Below are 21,479 nucleotides of genomic sequence, written 5' to 3'. Positions count from 1 at the left end.
ATTTTTATTTGTTCTTGAACATCCAAGCGTCGGTTTACTTTAAAATAATCGTATTAATGAGTTAACATGTTAGATTTGTATAAGTAAATAATTAGGTGCATGCATAACTAGAACTATATATTGAAATTTTAGAGTAACACCTACCTTCGTTTTTTTAACTACATATTTTAATAGCATTTTATCTATTATATTTAAATTAGTATTTTACCCGAATTATGAGTTTCAGTTTTATGTAAATAATAATGTGATAATAATATTTTTAATTCCCGGCCCGTGCTTCACACGGTTACCAACTAGTACTTTAATAAAAAAATTAAAAAAAAAACTAGAAACGGAAATTGTGAATCAAGCTTTTCTGTTTACAATGAAGAGATCAGGGATATGAGCGACCTTGTAAAAGTCGGGTCCTTGTTCACCATTTTCCGGGCGAACCTTGTCGCATAATTCTGAAGGCATCCAACTCAATATTAGTTGTCGAAGGGAGTTGAGAAAAATGAGTCCTTCTGGAAGCTCCTCTAACTTTGGACATTTACGAATATGCAACACTTGAAGAACAGACATGCTTCCTTTCTCCACCCTCCAACTTTCAAAATTGTCAAGACGCCACAGATAAAGACGGGTGAGTCTTGGGAAACCCATGGCTGAGCATACCATTTCCTTTCCTTTATATACGTTTAAAAACAACCATAATACCCTCAAAGTTGGAATCTTCTCCAGTACTCGCATTGGGTCTTCCTCCAGGTCCGATCTTATTAAGGTTAACTCAGTGATACGAATCAAAGACACATCAATATGATTATGATTAAGTTCCTGCCGCTGCTCCTCAAATATTTCAGACAACTCTGGGAGCTTGCCTACCATTTTTAATTCCTGAAGGCTGAACTTATAATTCCAAAACAGTTGTCGGATCATGTCTGGATCATTTCTGAATCCTGGATCAGCAGATATCCGCATAACAAGGCTCATGCACCCGATAGAGGAATTTGATGACAAGGCCAAATCAGATAAGTACTTTAACATCTCTTTCACATCATCATAACCACCCTCTACTTTCAGCTTTAGTCTCCGAAGACCGGATAATTTTGGCAGATCCTTAACCTCACACCACTTTGTATCGAAATTCTCGAGTGTCTCTAATTTGCTCAACCCATTGAACCTTAATTTGGTATTCTTCACTGATTTGAGAGAGACCCGAAGAGGTAAATACAAATGACGCAAAAATGACAACTTGCCCAAATCATTACTTGACGCCGGTGACTTAAAAATATCATCCGGCACATTTAGGTTGAGAGTCTGTAGCAGCACCAAGTTATGTATCCATGGAAAAGTTTTCAAATTAGAACCCCTTAGGCTGAGATAGCGCAAGTAAACAAGGCTGCCTAATACTCTTCCAATATTTGTACCAGAAAAGGTACCTAAAACGGATCGTCTACTATGCGTTACATTTTCAAGAGACAAAACTCTTAGTAACTTAAAATTGGCCAAATACAGTCCCAATCGTAGTTGCTGACTTTCATCTTCACGATCCACATTTCGAAATAAAATTGATAGGAATTGTTGGTGATTCGGTTTCTTGGTAAAGTAAGAATTAGCTTCTACGACTCTTTTGTCATTAACTACAAGCTGTCTAGTTTTAGCAACCCGAGAGACATCATAACGATTGAGATTCAAGTCATTTCCTTCCCCAATATCAATTGCTTCGAAAAACACTTCTGCTTTTGCCTGGAATAAAGATAGGTCTCTCATAAGGTCATGAAGAGAACAACTATCAAACTTTGTAAGCGATGATTCCAAATCATTAAACCTCACTTGAACCATACTTCTATGGACCAGTTCTCCCATGTAAGATTCAGCGACTTGCATCATTGTTTCTCCTTCCCTTTTGTCACTGGATAGTACCATTCCCTCAGCAATCCATAACTGATATAAAGTTTCTGCATCTATCCATTCATCTTCCATAAATTTACTCAAATATAAAAAGCATGGTTTCAGTTGAGGGGGCAACACGTTGTAACTCCGAATTAAATTGTCAAACAGTTGTTCTTGTTGGTTTTTTCCAAACCCCTTCCCTTCTTTTAGAGATGATATACTATCATCGTACACCTTCTTCCACTCATCAAAGGTCGGTTTTGTTACAAGAATTCCCCCCAAAATCATTATAGCTAGTGGAAGACCGCCACAATTTCTAACCATTTCTCTTCCCATTTTTTCCATCTTTTTATAATCTCTAGCAATGTCTGTAACAGACAAAACAACAAGAAATATCTGTATAAGCCTACATAATATTGAGATTGGCCTATTAATTAAGTTAAAATAAAACATTTAGAAATAGGCAAGACAGTAATTTGACACTATGCAACATATTCTTCTGCAACTGATTTTTTGTAATTTCTAAAATTGGTTTAACTACATTTATTGTCAATTTTCTAGAAGTTTTAGAGTATTTTATTGGATTTTCCAAGTCTAGTTTTACTTAACATATGAAATGAAACATAATGAATGCGTGTAAATTACATATGTACCTAGATAACCTCCTCTTGTAGGAAGCGCTTTCAACTGAAGTAGCTCCCAACTTTGATCTGGGCTTAGACATTCTGGTTGGTGAATGAATCCTTTTGGATTTGCATACCGAGCAACATCAACATTACGAGTTGTAAGCATTAATTTGCTTAAAGATTTTTCTGCAGTGAAAGCCGCCTTTATAGAATCCCAAGCATCATTTGACCAAATGTCATCAAGTACTATCAAACAGTTTTTCTTTTGCTGGATTTGTAGCAGATTCTCCACTAGCTTGTCTTCGTCCCAAGTAAAGATTTCCTCTTTCTTCTCATGGACGAGACCTATAAGTATTCTCTGCAACACTTGTCTCGTTTGCCACTTTTGTGAAATGGAAACACAAGCTAAACCTGCAAAGTGAGTCTTGATGGTGGAATGATTGTATATTTTGTGAGCCAGAGTTGTCTTACCCAGACCTCCCATTCCACAAATAGAGATGAGCGGGTATGAGTCATCACTTTCATCCACCAGATATCCAACCAATCAGTCAACATCGGCCTGAAATCCAACAAATAACTCTGGTTCAACAGTAGTGAAAGTGTGAAATCGCTTTAGCATTCCTGGTTGTCCATGAGATGAATTTGATGATTCAGGGGAATCTAATGTTGATTTGATATTACAATCACGAAAGCGATTGAAGAGAAGAGACATCTTTCTTTTGATATCTTTGAGCTTTCTTGAAAACGTCCCTGTGTTCATCCACTGCATTATTTTTCCAGGGGATGATAAAGATTTGACAAGATAAGTTTCGACGACATGTTCAGCATCATAGGCAACCTCCCGTACATCCGCAAGCAGAATTCGGATATTTTGGTCATGTAACCTTGAATCAGCATCTGGTAAAAAAGTCTTGATCCGCATGAGTTCCGTCACCAGTTCTTGAATTTCATCATGCACTCCATGCAGTACTTGAGAATCTTCGCTTAATAAATCAGTGATCCTTCCGACGACAATGGACACAATTGATTCAGCCATTCAGAAACCAAGCAGAAAACGTAGTAGTTGAAATGCAGATGAATAGGCTTCTGTAAAACCTCTTTGAATTATTACCAATGCAATGATTTTCCTAAGCGAGGAATGAAGCATATATATTAATCTGATTTACAGCTGATAATTCTAATCGAAATGGCTTTTTGTAATTCTTTTTCTTCTCCACTTGCTTTAGATTCCCCACAATAATTGATTTATGCCTGTTGATTAATTTGTACTCAAAGAATTTCTAACAACTCTGTGTATGAGTTTTCTAATAACCCGAATCTGATAAAAATCTACTTAATGAGATAATCACAAAGCAGATTTTTTTCAGATTCGCCATAATTTTATTTTTTGTATAAAAATATTAACATCTAGTACATATCACTTGCATCATTAAGAATGACGAGGTCTCTATATATAAAAATACAAACAAGAGGTCCCCATATTTTGCGTCTTTCTTTTTCGTAATTTTAGATTCTTCTTGTATAGAGGTCAAGTATTTTTTTGTTGATAATTAGTGTTGAAAAATGATCGGACTTAACCCATGTAACATTAGACGAGTATTTTGATCATTGAGTTTCTCGGTTTATTATGAAAAACCAAACATGCCCATTTCGTCTCTTTCTTCTCAACTTGCTTTAGATTCCCTACAATAATTGATTAATGTCTGTTGATTAATTTGTACTCTCTTGAACTTCTAACAACTTTGTGCATGATTTTTCTAATATAACACTTTCATCATGAAAGATTCTTCTTGTTTGTGCTTTTAGATTCTTCTTGCTTTCCTCGGTTCTGTAGTGCATTACTCTAAAGCAACAATGAATCACTCAATTGTTGCATTACTCTAAAGCAACAATGATTCGGACAATGTGTGAGTTCTTAGTCGTGTCCATGTGTTCTATCAATCACTGCTATTCTCTACTACCACGACTCTACATCAACTGTATCTGATTCTAATTTTACGGGCTGCGGATTCCCGCAAAACATAATTTTAGATGAGTTGGTTAGTTACGAAAATATCTAACACTACCACTATTTCCTGGTAAATGGCAAATCACAGTCAAACATTAGTTTCGGTGTTGCTTTAGACCACAGAGTATAAAAATGTAGTCATGTAGAATTGGGTGGCAATAATCAGTTGAACCTCCATTTTTATGTATTAAGGGGCTTTCTAAGAAAATCCCAAGCTAGTGATCAATAAACTATAATCTTACAGGACTACAGGGAGTTGATTTGAGAACATGTCTTGCCTCCTTCACTACCTAAACCCACCATCACCATGACATGCATATTGTTTTAATGACATGTCACAAAATGAGCATGTGGATCCATGCTTCAACAACGGAACTGCACATGATTGTACACAGATTTGTTAGCATCTAGTACATATCACTTGCATCATCAAGAATGACGAGGTCTGCATAAAAAAATACAAACAAGAGGTCTGCACATTTTGTTGTTTTTTTGTTGATAATTAGTGTTGAAAAATGATCAGACTTATCCTTGGTAACATTAGATGAGTATTTTGATCATTAAGATCCTTTGTTTTGAGGTGTATTACGAAAACAACAATGGATTACTCAATAGTGATCCCATTGAGTTGAATCATTTTATTAATAATATTATTTAAATCTGTAGTTGTAGAGATCTGAATTTGATATTAGGATGAAATACTATAGCAAATAAGTATTATTTAGTTTATTTAGTTTTTGAGAATCAAGCCCCGTGAAACCGGTAATATGTAGTGGTTGTTGAGTTGCTGCTGTCCAAGTAACACGTAGTGGTTGTTGAGTTGCTGGTGTCTATATTCTGTCGGAGAGTATGCAAGCTTTTGTTTTATTGCTCTTGTCAATTTTTGGCTTTTGTTTGTGGTCTGTTTTAGTTATTTGTAGTTGTCTAAGTCTCTTTTGTGCCTTTGCAACAAGGCTTCTCTGTGATAGTTTCTTGCTATTGGTATGAACTTCTACTATAATTGGAGGTTGGTTTAACAAATTTGGCTTTTCAAAGAAAAATGTAGTTATAGGGAGTCGGCACTTTGGTACTATTGTGTTTCACCCAAATATTAATATAATTTACTCTAAAGCCATTTATAAACTTTTCAATATTTCAGATTGAAATATAGATGAAATGGCTTTTTATAATTCTTTTTCTTCTTTGACAAAAATGTAGACTGAATCTACTTGGTAATGGTAGTTGGCTTTCATATAATTCAGAGACAATCATGGAAAAATTAATCTAAAACAATTGAGACTAATAAATTAGCTCCAACTTTCGACAATCATGAATTCCCAAGTCTTGAAGAACATGCATGCTTCCTTTCTCCACTCTCCATTTTTCCAAATTGGTAAGAGTCCAGAGATTAAGCCGGGTGAGTCCTGGGAAACCATGGCTAAGCATAACATTTCCTTTCCCTCATATCCGTAATATCCTAAATCCAGTTTCGTCAAAGCTGGAATCTTCTCTAATACTGGCATCGGGTCTTCCTCTAGGCACGATTGAAACAATACCAGTGTGGTGATACGAATTGGACATACATCATTATGAGTATGATTAAGTTGTTTCTGCTGCTTTAATATTTCACAACTCCGGGATCTTGCCAGTTATCCATAATTCATGAAGGACGAACTTATGATTCAAAAACAATTCTCTTATCATATCTGGCTCATTTTTGAACCCTTGATCAGATGTCTTAATATACATGTTAATATCAAGGGCCAAGTACCGCAGACAGGAATTTGATGTTAATATCCGTTTTTGGATTGATTTTGATTTTGATTTTGTTGTTAGAAATAGAGTTTAAATATTTATTAGATAACGTAGTTTGTACACCTATATAAAGAGGAGGAATAGAGTGTATTTTATAAGTATGGCATCAGATAATAAAATCATGTTTTATTTTTAATTTACTTTTTAGAATACTTTTTATCAATTATCATTTAAAATGATGTTGATGGGTTAAGAAGTGGATTAGAGCACTATGAGCTTGATGTTGTTGGTAGTCTAAATTTCAAAATATATTCCGAGCTATGTCACATGTAATGTCACATGTTGGTCAAGACCAGAAAGTGAAAATCTTTTGTTATGATTGATAGGTTGATCCGTCTTATTTTAACTCTTCCTGTTTCCACGGCATCGACTGAAAGAGCATTTTCTGCTATGAAAATTCTCAAGACCGTTCTTAAATTTAGATATTCGTCTCCTGTCTGTTCATAGTTTATACAATATTGGTTGCATATGTTACTAATAAGAATCTTACAAAACAATTCCACACAACAAATGTCATTTGGAATTGTTCAAGTATATGCTTTAGATTTACAGACACTTGTTATTCATTCTATTTCCAGTCAGAGGAGCTGACGCTGTCGGATATTAATTTGGATATACCACAAGGTACTCTTGTCGCAATTGTTGGTAGAACTGGAGAAGGAAAGACATCACTTGTATCAGCAATGCTTGGAGAGCTTCCGCCACTTGCAGATACAAATGTTGTTATTAGAGGAAAAGTTGCATATGTTCCCCAAGTATCATGGATCTTCAATGCTACAGTGAGTGAAACCACTTTTTCTGTTGTATCAATTAATTTCTTTAGTCAGGAAACCACCGGTTAATAAATTCATTCATTCTCAATATTCGGCATAGCTTCCATCCTATGTAAGAAGTATGTGAAACAATAAAATCACGTGAGAGGTGACAACCACATCTATAATATTGTGTTCATATATGTTTCAGGTACGGCAGAACATTTTGTTTGGATCTGCATTTGATCCTACAAGGTATTCAAAGGCAATAGATGTGACTGCATTGCGGCATGACCTTGACTTGCTTCCTGTGGGTGCTAATACAACATTCTTGTGCTGCTAATGCTATTAATGTGATATGAAATAATTGTTTTTTCAGTATGAACAAATTGTTTGACCATCAAATGCTTGTACAGGGGAGTGATCTTACTGAGATTGGCGAAAGAGGGATTAATATTAGTGGAGGGCAAAAGCAACGAGTGTCGATGGCTAGGGCTGTATATTCCGATTCAGATGTTTATATTTTTGACGACCCTTTAAGTGCTTTAGGTTATTTTCTTCTTTTTCCCTACTCTGAAGAAAGACTCTTACTATATTTCTCTGTGTACTGTACAGGGGCTACATGCCTCAACAATTTTTTCATGGTTTACAACACTGGGCTATTATAATTTTTGATATCTTGATAATACTGCTGTTGCATCTCCAGGTTTTTGAAAAATGCATCAAGGAAGAACTGAGAGGGAAAACAAGAGTTCTTGTCACAAACCAACTACATTTTCTTTCACAAGTAGACAGAGTCATTCTAGTGCATGAAGGAAAGGTGAAAGAGGAAGGAACTTTTGAGGAACTGTCAAACAATGGACAACTGTTCCAGAAGCTAATGGAAAATGCTGGGAAGCTGGAAGAATATGTGGAAGATAATGAAGAAGGCTTGAACATCGATAATAAAATTTCAAAACCTATTGTAAATGGTGAAACAAACGAGGTTCCTCAGGATGCAAACCAGACAAAGAAAAATGAAGGAAAATCTATACTTATCAAACAAGAAGAACGGGAAACAGGAGTAGTCAGTTGGAAAGTTTTGGATAGGTAAGCAGTAACTAATTCTTCTACTCAGAAATTTTGGACTTTTTGTGTGTTTTTCAGTCTGCTACTTGTGTTTCGTATTTAGGCTGCTTCTGATGGACCAACCTGAAACGACCACTTTTCTATTATAAAGTTCTTTAGGATAACTTCCTAGATATAAGAATCTAATATAATTCGGTGACGTTATATACGAGGGTAGTTTTATTCTTAGTGAAGAAATCTGATGCAAAGTTTATTTTTAAAGAACTTCAGATCATTGTGGCAGTCATCTAGTCTTTGATCTGGGACTGTTTATAGTTGGTTATAAACCATTAAATGTAGTTAACACTAAAATTATGTGTTTATAATCATTACAGATTCGTGCAATTATTTATCTGCAATTTCATATTTCAGTAGGCCTAAGCTCTGTTTATGTTAACACAATGGTTAAGTGTACCAGCGCTATGTTTTAGACTAAACTAGACCAAGTTGCATCCCAGTCATTGCATTTGTTATAGACTAGGTTATGTACAGCTATGTTTTTTCAGTTATGCATCTATTCAATCAACCTCTACAAATACTACCGGCTAGTCATCTGCAAAGTAAACATAATTGGTTTTCTTAATATGCTTTTTCTTAATTTGCTTTTTCCTAAAATGAAGTAAACATAATATGTTTTTGGGTCAAGTGTCCCAGCTCATTTCAACTTTTGTGTTAATTTGGCTACTTCTACTCTTGTTCTATGCAGCCTATCTATATTTTCAGGTACATAAAAATTTCTTCAGTAAAATAATTTTCTCTTTCCTATTTTTAGAGCAAAGTAGTATCATTAGACATGATTGATTATGATATTTGCACATCATATCAAATGATCACTCTCTTGATGTTATAATCCTGTTACCAACTTATCGATATTAATATATAATGTTCATATCAAGTGAAAGGGTTTTATATCTGGATTCTGGTGCATAGATATGACCAAGAAGTCTCGTAAGACATCATTTTCCTTCTCCAAGTAATCAAAATTTCACACTGGACCTTGCAGAGTACAGCGCGTGAAGTGAAGCGCTTAGATTCTATTACCAGATCTCCTGTCTATGCCCAGTTTGGAGAAGCATTAAATGGCTTGTCATCTATTCGTGCATATAAAGCCTATGATCGGATGGCCAAGATTAACGCAGACTCCATGGACAATAATATTAGGTTTACTCTTGTGAACATGAGTGGAAATCGTTGGTTGGCCATTCGCTTGGAAACTTTAGGGGGAGTAATGATTTGGCTTACTGCAACATTTGCTGTTGTGCAGAATGGAAGGGCAGCAAACCAGGAGGCTTTCGCCTCTACAATGGGTCTGCTTCTCAGTTATGCATTAAATATTACAAGCTTATTGACTGCCGTACTGAGACTTGCAAGTCTAGCCGAGAATAGTTTAAATGCTGTTGAGCGTGTTGGCACATATATAGAGCTGCCTCCAGAGGGTCCATCTATTATTGAATACAACCGCCCCCCTCCAGGATGGCCTACCTCGGGATCAATCACATTTAAGGATGTTGTTCTACGTTATAGGCCTGAACTTCCTCCAGTATTGCATGGATTGTCCTTCTCAATTTCTCCAACTGACAAGGTTGGGATAGTAGGATAGCTGTTAACCTATCTTCATCACAGAATGACCTCATGCAGTTGGAACTTCTAGAAAATGATGATAATATTCTCAAGAAAACAAAGGATGCAGTTATAACTCTTCAAGCAGTCCTTGAAGGGAAGCATGACAAAGTTATTGAAGAGACTCTTGATCACTACAACGTCCCCAGAGATCACTACAAGAAAAAAGTCCACAGACATCGGTTTTTGGCCGATGTCTATGTTGTTTGGCAACCGATGTTGATGTCGGTGATGTCTATTCTAGACATCGGCCATAACCCGATGTCTTTACTTGCTTAGACATCGTTTCTGGCAAAAAAACTGATGTCCATGCATTGTTTTTTTACAAAAAATGTTAGAAATAAATAATTTAATAAATAAATTACACCTATTACAACAGATTAAACATATTACGAGCTATGTTTTTTTCCACATAGACATCGAGTATTTTCATTTAGGTGATGTAAAATCAGATATTAAACATCGATTTCTTTAGTGAAAGGTGATGTCTATATCGGCACATAGACATCAGTTTTATCCCAAACAAAGTGTTGTCCATGTTTAATTTAGACTTGAACATGTCAGTCTTTGACATCAATTATTCATCTAAAAGCGATGTACATTAACTTTTTTGACATCCGTTTTTCTTCTTTAAAAGTGATGTCTATATTGTCACATAAACATCAGTTTTATCCCAAACAAAGTGATGCCTATTTTCAATTTATACTTGAACATGGCAGTCTTTGACATCAGTTTTTTTATCTAAAAGCATGTACATTAACTTTTTTTGACATCAGTTTTTGTTCTTTAAAAGTGATGTACAATTGCTTTTGTAACTAAGATATATCAAATATACGGAACTTGCACTCAAGTAAACTAAAGAAATAATAGATTTAAATACATGCTTAAATATATAGTCTGGTCCTTTATCATCATCAAAATAAACTGCATCTTACATTGAAAAGATACTAGTTTATTTTCTGCTATGCCCATCAATTCATCATCTATATATTTTGGTGAAACATCTACATTCTCAGGAAGATTGAATCCAAGTTCCCGCTGTGTTTTAGAGTTTTGTCCACCAGTTGACTTCTGCAACACGTCTAAATAGATGCATGTTCCAGCTAATTTTTGGCGAAAAAGATTTAAAGGTGGCCTGTAAAATAGTGAAGTACGATGCTCAAGGTTTTTATGGAGTATACCCAAAATCAAAGCAGGGACAGAGAAAACAAATATCAGTGTGCGGAAGTTCTTTATAGTTTATACCTCTCAGCAGAAATGTGGTGCATTCGCGATCTGAGATTAGTATATGAATTATAAGATGCAGCAAACTCCAGAGATGCCATGGAACTCCAGAGAGTAAAAAGCTGTGGTACCATTAAGGGGAATAAGTTCCTTAGATCAAGTGGCTGCAAGCATGTGTTTACACTTCACATGTTAAAAAATGATCATATTATGAGCAATTTCTAGGAAATGTACGACATTACTAAAGGCTACAGCTACGACAAAACCTATTGTATTAACATATCCGAAGCGGTGAGTTTCATATTGTACTGGGAAATAATAATTATGGAAAAAGCCAAAGTGAAGTGCATCGTAGAGGTATATATTAGGGCACTGTACAAATAATACCATATCAGAACTGCAGGGTGAAAATATATTACTTACAATACTGCAACAAACAAATTATTGTGATTATTAATATATATATAAAAATCAAGTACAACAAACTAGCCTCCGACATACAAACAAATCCACAAGCAAATGCAGATGAAGCTCACAAGAAAACAAACTCGGGCGTAAAAAATGAAGATATTGTGAACTTACCAGCTTTTTTGGTTGCACGCATAAGAAGTTCTTCTATAAGGTGCTGAGCAGGGTCCCCTTCTGGAAACCACTTCTTGATTGCTCAAGTACTGATATAGACCATCGGATGAACATAAGCATATTGATGACTCCACTGAAATGAACTTAGTTAAGGACCAACAAAAGCTATGGTGGTTGCTCATGCAGCAAATAAGAAACATTTGAGATTGACTCAACAGAACTTTCATATTGACCTCATAAATAAAGAAAGACCTACCAGATATAAGGGAACAACAAACTAATAATAGGATAAGATCATCATCAGACACCTACAACCTGAATTTACAGAATTGTGAAGACCCTTACTGCTTTGTCCTGCTCAAGGCCAATCACAGTTCTCCACTTATATGATCAGCATTAATCCCATCAAACCAGCAAATTATAGCAAGACGGAAACTCAGTAGTCAAAATTTGCTCAAATTAGAGCACAAGTACTCTTAAGGTTACAATACGAAAGTTAAGTACATATTAGTGGCCACCAAATAAAGACATTTAGAATATTAAATGTCTTTAGAACATTAAAGTTAAACACACATAAAATGAAGAACATTAAAATGACTAGGAAATCAGTTGGCAGGGTAACTAGTGTTGGAGCTTCTTCCAAACGAATTCAGATTCTAATTGCACTATATGATGCATTTTTCATTATAAAGACAATCCAGACAAATTTTTATAACAAATTAATGTTTGAATTCTAAAAATTTATTTGATATAAAATTTTAATAACTTTAACTAAATGTAATTACATGTTTTTACTCCAAAATATTATCATGCTTGTGTTTGAGTGAGATAAGAGTGAAGGTCCTATTAACCCCTTTTTGAAAATAAAAATAACCAAAGTACCCATGACTTGCAGTTGGAATCCAAGAAACATACTCACTTCTTGTCAATAAAGAAAATAAAACACTCACTTGAAATGTGGAAATCTAACAAGAGAGCGTTGATTTCAGGAGAAATTTGATTTCCGTAAATAGGATGTGTATGGATTATGTTACCTTAGACGGAGAAGATGGTACATCTGGCACAGTCATATTAGAATTGAAAGTAAAAGTTCTAACTAAGCGGCTTTCCTACATATTTCCCATAATCCTCTGACTAAATGTTTGACTCTGTTGAAGTTTTTTATCGTCAGCATGTTTATGAGATCTTCTTGAGGGTAATGGAAGACCTGTAGAGAGAATTTATAGAATATATTTATTCAAGATATTTACCTTAATACTTCCATAGAAAATGCTTTAAATGTTATTTTGTAATTTAATAAATGTTGGAAGCAGCATATACTGCAGCACTAATGATACAGAAGATGTAACCTTCAGCATCAGTAGGTTCATATTTATTCTAGTATCAATACTTACTAGACGCAACATTTACAAGAAAATAACAAAAACCATCAAAATACAAGTGTCCTACAACTTCAGTATAAAGTACTAAAGGCAGGTTCATATTTATTCTAGCATCCACATCATATGTGCCAAGTTAATAAAAAATATACAGATTGATTAATTTATATTAGTAATATTATTGGTGAAAGCATCATCCGAAGAATGAACAGCATGCACCTTATGCTCTTCAACAACGTATCCCAATCAGTTTCACTGAATTGGTGTCCTCCAACTTCTATGAGATGGACCAATGCCCCCAAAGAAATTGACAGCACTGACTGATCTATCTTTTTGGCACATTCTAACAGCAAACTAAGTAATGGAGGCAGCACAAATGACACTTCCTAAGAGAAATAAAGAGAAATGTCACCAAATGACATGTATTGACAAGAACACAATCTGGATTAAGTACAAAACTAGCTAGGAAACAGGAGGACTACTTCTCACCAATTAAAATGGAAACCATAACAGAAAATAGATAATTAGCTTAGCTACATTAAGATCAAAATGAGTGTTATAAGAAAAATCATAAGCAGAGTTAAAACAAACAAGAATGCATATAAAATCCTTGATTCTCGGTTAACAGGGAAAGGATTGGAGTTCCGTGATATTATCTCTAAGCAAAGTGCAGCTTAAATTCAGGATTCCGCAAGATGTTTAGATGCATGATATCATGCATATTGGGTCACCAGTGACATTATTTACTGTCACAACTATCGTGGCAAAACAACCACTAAGTTTTGTAGCCCCTCTATATATAGCCTGATGCCTACTTTATAATATGCAGTTTTAGTTATAATAGTCTGATAGATACACTTACATATTCTCTACAGTTCTCCTTAACAGATTGAATGGTTCAGAAAGTATCAAAAAGATGAAGAAGGTTAGAAATATCGAAAGTAGATGAAAAAATTACAAATATAGAGTTGGCAAGGTACTAGTTGTTTCTTGTGTTCCTCCTCAGGCTCAGACTCGGTGTCTAACTCAGTATGATACTCGGTATCATTGTTACGAATGCAAGTGGAAACACGTCTCCATTTTTTCAGGAACCAAAGAGAAACATGGGTCAAGACAAGACAACTGCAAAAAATACAAGACAACTAAAAAAATTACAAACAATCAAAGTACCTTAAATATAAATCAAAGATTACCTCAAATAATAGTTGTATCATATAGAAAAACAAAATTAAAAAATTAATAAATGAAAGATAAATCCAAGTAAACGAAAATAACATGTTAATTATTACCCAAACCATATTCCTTATAACCAACAAAAAGTATAAAAATTAAAAACCCCAATTTAAAAAATTAGGGTTTCGATTTTAAAAATCCCCAATTTAAGAAATTAGGTTTTTGATTTTAAAAAACTTAACTGTTAAAGCAGAGAAGACCATAATAGTATACATGTAAAGGAGACACCAAGAGATTGTTAGCAGACCGGTGAAGGTGATTGTGATGGTGAACCCATCGGACCAGGTGGAGATGGTGGTTACTAAAACAGCAGAGCTGGTGGCGGTGGCCATTAGAGTAGCGAAGGTTGTAGTGGTGAGAGACGAGTGAGAGAGAGAGAGAGAGAGAGAGAGAGAGAGAGAGAGAGATTCAGTGGGGGTTGAGAGACGAGAGAGAGATTTGTGAGAGATTTTTTTTTTGTTTTTAGTTTCTCTGGACATGGGGAATAATTGGCATTCAAATGAGGGAAAGTTTTGTAAAATTTCACTAAGGGGGGAAACAAATTGAAGTGGCCCGCGCTGATTTATTTTAGAGAACTTTAGACACCGGTTGTTAAATAATCGATGTCTTCAAATAACAACGACATCAGAAAAACACGGGGTGATGTTATTACCTCTTTTAACATCAGTGGCATCCGCAACCGATGTCTAATGTGTGATGTCTATTCAACTTTTTCTTGTAGTGGATGGATGGTGGTCAGCTCTCTACAGTATGGTTGAAGGTAATCCTCAGTAGATTATAGTTATTAACATTGCGTAAAATAACAGGACAGGAACAAGGAAGGTGATCCTCAGTACATTATAGTTATTAACATTGCCTAAGATAACAGGACAGGAACAAGGAAGGTAAAGTTCAAAAAAAAAATAACCAACTAAAAATGGATGGAAACGAAGATTATCTGGGTCTATTTTGAATCCGAGCACTAAATAATCCCTCCTCTCAAATGCGACCAACTTGGATAATTCATGAGCCCGTCACATGCTCCCAAAAGTCATCATTTTGTTTGTGCACTTCATAGTTTAACTTAATTTTATGTCATGTACAAAGTGGCCAAAAGAGCATGGTCATTCACCTTGCACTACTACAATTCTCTAATACACACATTCAGACTGCAACTAACTATGATATCTTATAACTCAAATTGTCAGGTCTTTCATTGATGAGTAGGTTAGGTCGAAACAGACTTCAACATTCAACGAACGATTTCGGAGACAGCACTATTAATTGGGACCAGATTGAGATGTAGTTAAGAGATAATCCTGGAGATTGCAATCTGCTGATGTACAAAATCTTGTTCTTCATTTAAGAATGTAATGTACTGACTACTTCTAAGGCTGCTGAAGAACATGCATGCTTCCTTTCTCCACCCTCAAACTTTCAAAATTATCAAGAGATCACAGATAAAAAAATCCATGGCTGAGCCTACCATTTCCGTTCCTCAAAGTGAATTTTTTCAAGTATTTGATGACGCATTCAATATGATTATTAAGTTGTTGCTGCTCCTCAAATATTTCACACAACTGTGGGAGCTTAGTAATAATCTTGTTTAGTTAAATTTGTTTAGTAATAATGTTAGACTAAAAAAATGTATTGAATTGGAAGATTTTTATTATCATTTTTATGTATTTGTGTGTTTTGTTGTTGTTAATTTAATTGCATGCTTTAATTTCGGTAATTTAATAGTTAAATTTATTTTAATAAAAAAACAACAAACCGGATTATTATGTAGCATTTTACGTGAATCAAACGTTTCTTAATCAAGCGTTTTACCTGTTTTATATAATTTGAAAAAAATCAGAAAAACAGACTATTATCCAGCGTTTAACATTATTTTAAAAGTTTATTATATTATATTTATTATATTTATTTAGATAATATATCTGTTTATAAATTAATAGTAGTAACTAATACTTTATTAATTAATCAATTAAGTAATTGATGCAAAATGTAAATTAATACAAAATTAAATGTAATAAATTGTATTAAAAATTATTAACAAATATGAGCTGTCAAACAAAACTACTACTAGAGGCAATTGTGCATAACAAGGTGAGTAAAGTGGAATTTTAAAACACAATTGCCAATAAAAAAATTAAAAAGAAAAACTAAAAACGGAAATTGTGAATCAAGCTTCTCTGTATGCAATGACAAGCGGACCCTATCACACAATTCTGAAGACATCTGCGACAATCTTAGTTCTCGAAGACAATTGAGAAATGACAAGATCAGGGATATGAGCAACTTTGTAAAAGTCGGGTCCTTGTTCACCATTTTCCGGGCGAACCTTGTCGCGGAATTCTGAAGGCATCCAACTCAATATTAGTTTTCGAAGGGAGTTGAGAAAAATGAGTCCTTCTGGAAGTTCCTCCAACTTTGGACATTTACCAATAGACAACTGTTGAAGAACAGGCATGCTTCCTTTCTCCACCCTCCAACTTTCAAAATTGTCAAGACGCCACAGATAAAGACGGGTGAGTCTTGGGAAACCCATGGCTGAGCATACCATTTCCTTTCCTTTGTATACGTTACCTAGTAAATACAAATCCCTCAAAGTTGGAATCTTCTCCAGTACTCGCATTGGGTCTTCCTCCAGGCACGATCTCCATAAGATTAACGTGGTGATACGAATCAAAGACACATCAATAAGATTATGATTAAGTTCCTGCCGCTGCTCCTCAAATATTTCAGACAACTCTGGGAGCTTTCCGTCCATTTGTAATTCCTGAAGGCTGAACTTATGATTCCAAAACAGCTGTCGGATCATGTCTGGATCATTTCTGAATCCTGGATCAGCAGATATCTGCATAACAAGGCTCATGTACCGGATAGAGGAATTTGATGACAAGGCTAAATCAGATAAGTACTTTAACATCTCTTTCACATCATCATAACCACCCTCTGCTCTTAGCTTTAGTTTCCGAAGACCGGATAATTTTGGTAGATCCTTAATCTCACACCACTCAGTAATGAAATTTTCGAGTGTCTCTAATTTGCTCAGTCCATTGAACCTTAATTTGGTATTCTTCAGTAATTTGAGAGAGACCCGAGGAGGTAAATACAAATGACGCAAAAATGACAACTTGCCCAAATCATTACTTAACACTGGTGATGTCCAAGGTACGTCTAGGTTGAGTGTCTGTAGCAGCACCAACTTTTGTATAAATGGAAAAGTTTTCAAATTAGAACCCCTTAGGCTGAGATAGCGCAAATAAACAAGGCTGCCTAATACTCTTCCAATATTAGTACCATAAAAGGTACCTAAAACAGATCGTCTACTATGTGTTACTCTTTCAAGAGACAAAACTCTTAGCAACTTAAAATTGGCCAAATACAGTCCCAATCGTAGTTGCTGACTTTCATCTTCACGATCCAGAAATAAAATTGATCGGTATTGTTGGTGATTGGGTTTCTTGGTAAAGTAGGAATTAGCTTCTACGCCACTTTTCAGATAAAATACAAGTTGTCTAGTTTTAGCTTCCCGGGAGATAACTGAACGATTGAGATTCAAATCATTTCCTTCTCCAGTATCAATTACTTTGAAAAAATCTTCTGCTTTTGCCTGGGATAAAGATAGGTCTCTCATAAGATCATGAAGAGAACAACTTTTGAACTTCGTAAGAGATGATTCCAAATCATTAAACCTCACTTGAACCATACTCCTATGGACAAGTTCTCCCATGTAAGATTCAGCGACTTGCATCATTGTTTCTCCTTCCTTTTTATCACTCGATAGTACCATCCCTTCAGCGATCCACAACTGATATAAATTTTCTGCATCGATCCATTCATCTTCCATAAATTTACCTAAATATAGAAAGCATGGCTTCAGCTGCGGGGGTAAGTCATTGTAACTCCAACCTAAAACATTTAATATTTGACTTTCATAATCTTGTCCCGATCCTTTCCCCCTCTTCAGGGATGTGATAATGTCACCATGTACCTTCTCCCACTCTATCAGTGATGGTTTAGTGACAAGAACTCCACCCAAGGTTACTATGGCTAGTGGAAGACCACCACAATTTGCCACCATTTCTCTTCCCAGTTCTTCCATTTTTTTATAGTCTCTAGCAACGTCTGTAACAGACAAAACAACAAGAAAGGTATGTATAAGCCCACATAATATTAAGCTAGGGCGATTCATTAAGAAAAAAGAGAACACCTGGAAACCTCTTCTCCTGCTTCTTTTTCACGAAACAAATTACTTATGGTCAGGAACTCTGTAGGAAAGCAACTGGTTTTCCGTAAGTTTCAAAACACGGTTTAACTACTTTTATTGTTCATACTAGGAGTTTCAGAGTTTTTCATTTGATTTTTCAAGTCTAGTTTTACAAAAATCAGCTGTTTCATAAGAGGTGTCATAACTTTGCAGTCCATTTACTTACCTTAAACAGATGAAATGAAATTAACAAGAAAGGTATGTAAATTACCTACATAACCTCCTCTTGTAGGAAGTGCTTTCAACTGAAGTAGCTCCCAACTTTGATCGGGGCTTAGAAGTCCTGGTTGGTGAATGAGTCCATTTGGATTTACGTACTCAGCAACATCAATATTACGACTTGTAAGCATTAATTTGCTTAAAGATTTTCCAGCAGTGAAAGCCGCCTTTATAGAATCCCAAGCATCATTTGACCAAATGTCATCAAGTACTATCAAACATTTCTTCTTTTGCTGGATTTGTAGCAGATTCTCCACTAGCTTGTCTTCGTCCCAAGTAAAGATTTCCTCTTTCTTCTCATGGACGAGACCTATAAGTATTCTCTGCAACACTTGTCTCGTTTGCCACTTTTGTGAAATGGAAACACAAGCTAAACCTGCAAAGTGAGTCTTGATGGTGGAATGATTGTATATTTTGTGAGCCAGAGTTGTCTTACCTAGACCTCCCATTCCACAAATAGAGATGAGCGGGTATGAGGCATCACTTTCATCCACCAGATATCCAACCAATCTGTCAACATCGGCTTGAAATCCAACAAATAACTCTGGTTCAACAGTAGTGAAAGTGTGAAATCGCTTTAGCATTCCTGGTTGTCCATGAGATGAATTTGATGATTTAGGGGAATCTAATGTTGATTTGATATTACAATTACGAAAGCGATTGAAGAGAAGAGACATCTTTCTTTTAATATCTTTGAGCTTTCTTGAAAACGTCCTTGTGTTCATCCTCTGCATTATTTTTCCAGGGGATGATAAAGCTTTGACAAGATAAGTTTCGACGACATGTTCAGCATCATAGGCAAGCTCCCGTACATCCGCAAGCAGAATACGGATATTTTGGTCATGTAACCTTGAATCAGCATCTGGTAAAAAAGTCTTGATCCGCATGAGTTGCGTCACCAGTTCTTGAATTTCATCATGCACTCCATGCAGTACTTGAGCTTCTTCAGACAATAAATCAGTGATCCTTCCGACAACAATGGACACAATTGATTCAGCCATTCAGAAACCAAGCAGTACAAAATGCAGTAGTTGCAATGCAGATGGAATGGCCTTCTGTAAAATGTTAAGCGATAAGGATTGTATGGTGAAGGTTTTGGAAGGAAGAAAGTAAATAATTGTAAATAATTATATACTCATTTTTATATTAATAAAGAAATTTTTTCATTTTATGTTGAAGTTTCTGAACACCAACCAAAGTTAGGTAGATAAGGAATGTGTGGAGAAGGTTTTCAGAATGATGAACTTTGAATAATTGAGTGGTGAAGGGCCGTTGAATAATTGTACTCTTCGAAGCTCAAATATCAAATTGGTCCCGCAGGAGCCACGGGATATGACTTCGTTCATCAGTCCCAACAACTATATCATATACATAATTGAAGTCGTCATAAATCTTAATGTGCTCGAACATTAAGATTTATGACGGTCAAATTCAAATACAGTATGTGCTCGCTCGAAGTAGATCCAAAAGTTTTATTTTGCATGTTATCACGGTCAAATACGTTAATGACCCCTGTTTCTGAAGACCAACCAACCAATTTAGGCAGATCAGCTTTAACCTCACCTCTTTAAATTATTACCTGTTCAGGAGTTGTAAGATGAAGACTGGACACATTCAAATTAAAGATCAGATGAGGAAGAGATATAAAAAACTGCAACCAGATATCTTTCGACAAGGAATATATCAGTTATCCATGATATTTTGTCAAGTATTTTGAATTTTGTAAATTTTCAACTACAAAAAACTCCAACGTTGCTTAACCTTAACCCGAGGTTAGATAAGAACTCCTTTTTGAGGAAGGAGATGGTTTGTTCTGGCACAGGTTTTCCCCAACTCACAAGTCTCGCACTGTGGAACCAAGGATGCATGCCTAATCTCTCCTGCTCGGAAATTGGAAGATGCTGCAAGTTAATTGAGTTCCCAGAAGAAATAATTTTTTGTCTGGGCTAAGTCTGAGACTGATAAACCGGTTTTTATTCATGCTTACTCCATGTTAACGGTGCATGTACCGTACAATTCTATGTTATCTTTTAACGTAATCAATTACCTTAACATAATCAATTACCTTAACATGGCTAAACCATGTCCGTATGTTATGTGCATCTCCACTGGTATAAAAAAATGAGAACATTCCTATTCCTTTTGCCATTAAACACTGCATCGCCATACTTGCCCATCAAACATTTCTCTACCAACTCCATACTCTTTGAAAAGAGTATTCTTTTGAGCTCAATGAATCTGAACTGGATCAGATTGGTGCACGTACTCTTCAACTCCAGAGCTTTGATATGTCTAAATATAAATCTAAATGTGATATGTCTAAATATGTGCTCAAAGTATCTCTTCTAAGTATTATAGTAGTCTCTTTTATGTGTTGGCTTAAAGAAGCATATTGGAGTAATCTGATTTACAGCTAATTTGCTTGGAACTATTCGATAATTCTGATTGAAATGCATATGAAATTGCTTTTTGTAATCTCTGAACCGGTATTCAATAGTATTTCTTTTCTTCTTTGATAAAAACACGCACATAAATGTAGACTGAATCTACTGGGTAATGGTAGTAGATGACAGGCTTTAGGTGCTGCCATAAACTGAGCCAGAACATGAACTGGATATGAAATATCAGGACGTGAAATAGTAAGATAGATTAAACGTCCCACAATACGTCTATACTGAGAAACATCTGAAATAACAGCAGAGTCATCAGAAGTGAGAAGATGGTAATGAGAAACATCTGAAATAACAGCAGAGTCATCAGAAGTGAGAAGATGGTAATGATATAATTCAGAGACAATCATGGAAAAATTAA

At 35.3% G+C, this 21,479-nt stretch overlaps 5 protein-coding genes across 16 annotated transcripts; 2 read left to right on the top strand and 3 right to left on the bottom strand.

Annotated features, from left to right (window-relative positions):
• Positions 1-263: 263 nt before the first annotated feature.
• On the bottom strand, positions 264-3,125 carry LOC141698316 (putative disease resistance protein At1g59620). Its single transcript, XM_074502999.1, has 2 exons — positions 2,523-3,125; positions 264-2,237 (listed from the first exon to the last, which is right to left on the bottom strand). The coding sequence occupies exons 1-2, from the start codon at positions 2,977-2,979 to the stop codon at positions 346-348; spliced, it is 2,349 nt and encodes a 782-aa protein (XP_074359100.1). The 5' UTR covers positions 2,980-3,125; the 3' UTR covers positions 264-345.
• Positions 3,126-5,811: 2,686 nt separating this feature from the next.
• LOC141696569 (ABC transporter C family member 12-like) lies at positions 5,812-8,205 on the top strand. The gene is made up of 5 exons (XM_074500695.1): positions 5,812-5,899; positions 6,745-7,076; positions 7,261-7,359; positions 7,466-7,598; positions 7,756-8,205. The coding sequence occupies exons 1-5, from the start codon at positions 5,812-5,814 to the stop codon at positions 7,761-7,763; spliced, it is 660 nt and encodes a 219-aa protein (XP_074356796.1). The 3' UTR covers positions 7,764-8,205.
• On the top strand, positions 7,930-10,038 carry LOC141696568 (ABC transporter C family member 2-like). Its single transcript, XM_074500694.1, has 3 exons — positions 7,930-8,138; positions 8,777-8,879; positions 9,160-10,038. The coding sequence occupies exons 1-3, from the start codon at positions 7,930-7,932 to the stop codon at positions 9,754-9,756; spliced, it is 909 nt and encodes a 302-aa protein (XP_074356795.1). The 3' UTR covers positions 9,757-10,038.
• Positions 10,039-10,594: 556 nt separating this feature from the next.
• Positions 10,595-14,688, bottom strand: LOC141695119 (uncharacterized). 12 transcript variants are annotated; one of them, XM_074499377.1, is made up of 7 exons: positions 14,377-14,686; positions 13,920-14,083; positions 13,181-13,347; positions 12,617-12,789; positions 11,583-11,671; positions 11,022-11,183; positions 10,595-10,911 (listed from the first exon to the last, which is right to left on the bottom strand). In XM_074499377.1, exons 4-7 carry the CDS (start codon positions 12,650-12,652, stop codon positions 10,632-10,634), a joined length of 567 nt encoding a protein of 188 aa, XP_074355478.1. In that variant the 5' UTR covers positions 12,653-12,789; positions 13,181-13,347; positions 13,920-14,083; positions 14,377-14,686; the 3' UTR covers positions 10,595-10,631. The 12 variants fall into 12 exon arrangements, 1 of the variants encoding a protein (XP_074355478.1); XR_012564289.1 differs by having other exon boundaries at positions 10,600-10,911; positions 13,181-13,343; positions 14,408-14,688; XR_012564287.1 differs by having other exon boundaries at positions 10,602-10,911; positions 11,022-11,164; positions 11,583-11,715; positions 13,181-13,343; positions 14,408-14,688.
• A 1,501-nt stretch (positions 14,689-16,189) lies between these two features.
• LOC141697693 (putative disease resistance protein At1g59620) lies at positions 16,190-20,093 on the bottom strand. Its single transcript, XM_074502193.1, has 2 exons — positions 18,661-20,093; positions 16,190-18,307 (listed from the first exon to the last, which is right to left on the bottom strand). The coding sequence occupies exons 1-2, from the start codon at positions 19,667-19,669 to the stop codon at positions 16,395-16,397; spliced, it is 2,922 nt and encodes a 973-aa protein (XP_074358294.1). The 5' UTR covers positions 19,670-20,093; the 3' UTR covers positions 16,190-16,394.
• Positions 20,094-21,479: the final 1,386 nt, after the last annotated feature.

The sequence above is a fragment of the Apium graveolens genome, chromosome 11, assembly GCF_009905375.1.
Source record: "Apium graveolens cultivar Ventura chromosome 11, ASM990537v1, whole genome shotgun sequence".
Taxonomy (NCBI): domain Eukaryota; kingdom Viridiplantae; phylum Streptophyta; class Magnoliopsida; order Apiales; family Apiaceae; genus Apium; species Apium graveolens.
Note: the sequence above shows the minus strand (reverse complement) of the source record. Positions and strands in the feature narration are given on the sequence as shown.

What these genes read in the sequence shown, in the direction of transcription:
- LOC141698316 (XM_074502999.1), bottom strand. Translation starts at nt 2,979, where the DNA reads ATGGGAGGTCTGGGTAAGACAACTCTGGCTCACAAAATATACAATCAT. An exon ending in TACAAGAGGAGGTTATCTAG is followed by an intron (nt 2,238 to 2,522) that starts GTACATATGTAA and finishes TGTCTGTTACAG; the next exon opens with ACATTGCTAGAGATTATAAA.
- LOC141696569 (XM_074500695.1), top strand. Translation starts at nt 5,812, where the DNA reads ATGAATTCCCAAGTCTTGAAGAACATGCATGCTTCCTTTCTCCACTCT. An exon ending in CATGGATCTTCAATGCTACA is followed by an intron (nt 7,077 to 7,260) that starts GTGAGTGAAACC and finishes TATATGTTTCAG; the next exon opens with GTACGGCAGAACATTTTGTT. An exon ending in ATGACCTTGACTTGCTTCCT is followed by an intron (nt 7,360 to 7,465) that starts GTGGGTGCTAAT and finishes ATGCTTGTACAG; the next exon opens with GGGAGTGATCTTACTGAGAT.
- LOC141696568 (XM_074500694.1), top strand. Translation starts at nt 7,930, where the DNA reads ATGGAAAATGCTGGGAAGCTGGAAGAATATGTGGAAGATAATGAAGAA. An exon ending in AGTTGGAAAGTTTTGGATAG is followed by an intron (nt 8,139 to 8,776) that starts GTAAGCAGTAAC and finishes CCTAAAATGAAG; the next exon opens with TAAACATAATATGTTTTTGG. An exon ending in CAGCCTATCTATATTTTCAG is followed by an intron (nt 8,880 to 9,159) that starts GTACATAAAAAT and finishes TGGACCTTGCAG; the next exon opens with AGTACAGCGCGTGAAGTGAA.
- LOC141695119 (XM_074499377.1), bottom strand. Translation starts at nt 12,652, where the DNA reads ATGACTGTGCCAGATGTACCATCTTCTCCGTCTAAG. An exon ending in GCGTGCAACCAAAAAAGCTG is followed by an intron (nt 11,184 to 11,582) that starts GTAAGTTCACAA and finishes TAACATGTGAAG; the next exon opens with TGTAAACACATGCTTGCAGC. An exon ending in CACCACATTTCTGCTGAGAG is followed by an intron (nt 10,912 to 11,021) that starts GTATAAACTATA and finishes ACTATTTTACAG; the next exon opens with GCCACCTTTAAATCTTTTTC.
- LOC141697693 (XM_074502193.1), bottom strand. Translation starts at nt 19,669, where the DNA reads ATGGCTGAATCAATTGTGTCCATTGTTGTCGGAAGGATCACTGATTTA. An exon ending in TACAAGAGGAGGTTATGTAG is followed by an intron (nt 18,308 to 18,660) that starts GTAATTTACATA and finishes TGTCTGTTACAG; the next exon opens with ACGTTGCTAGAGACTATAAA.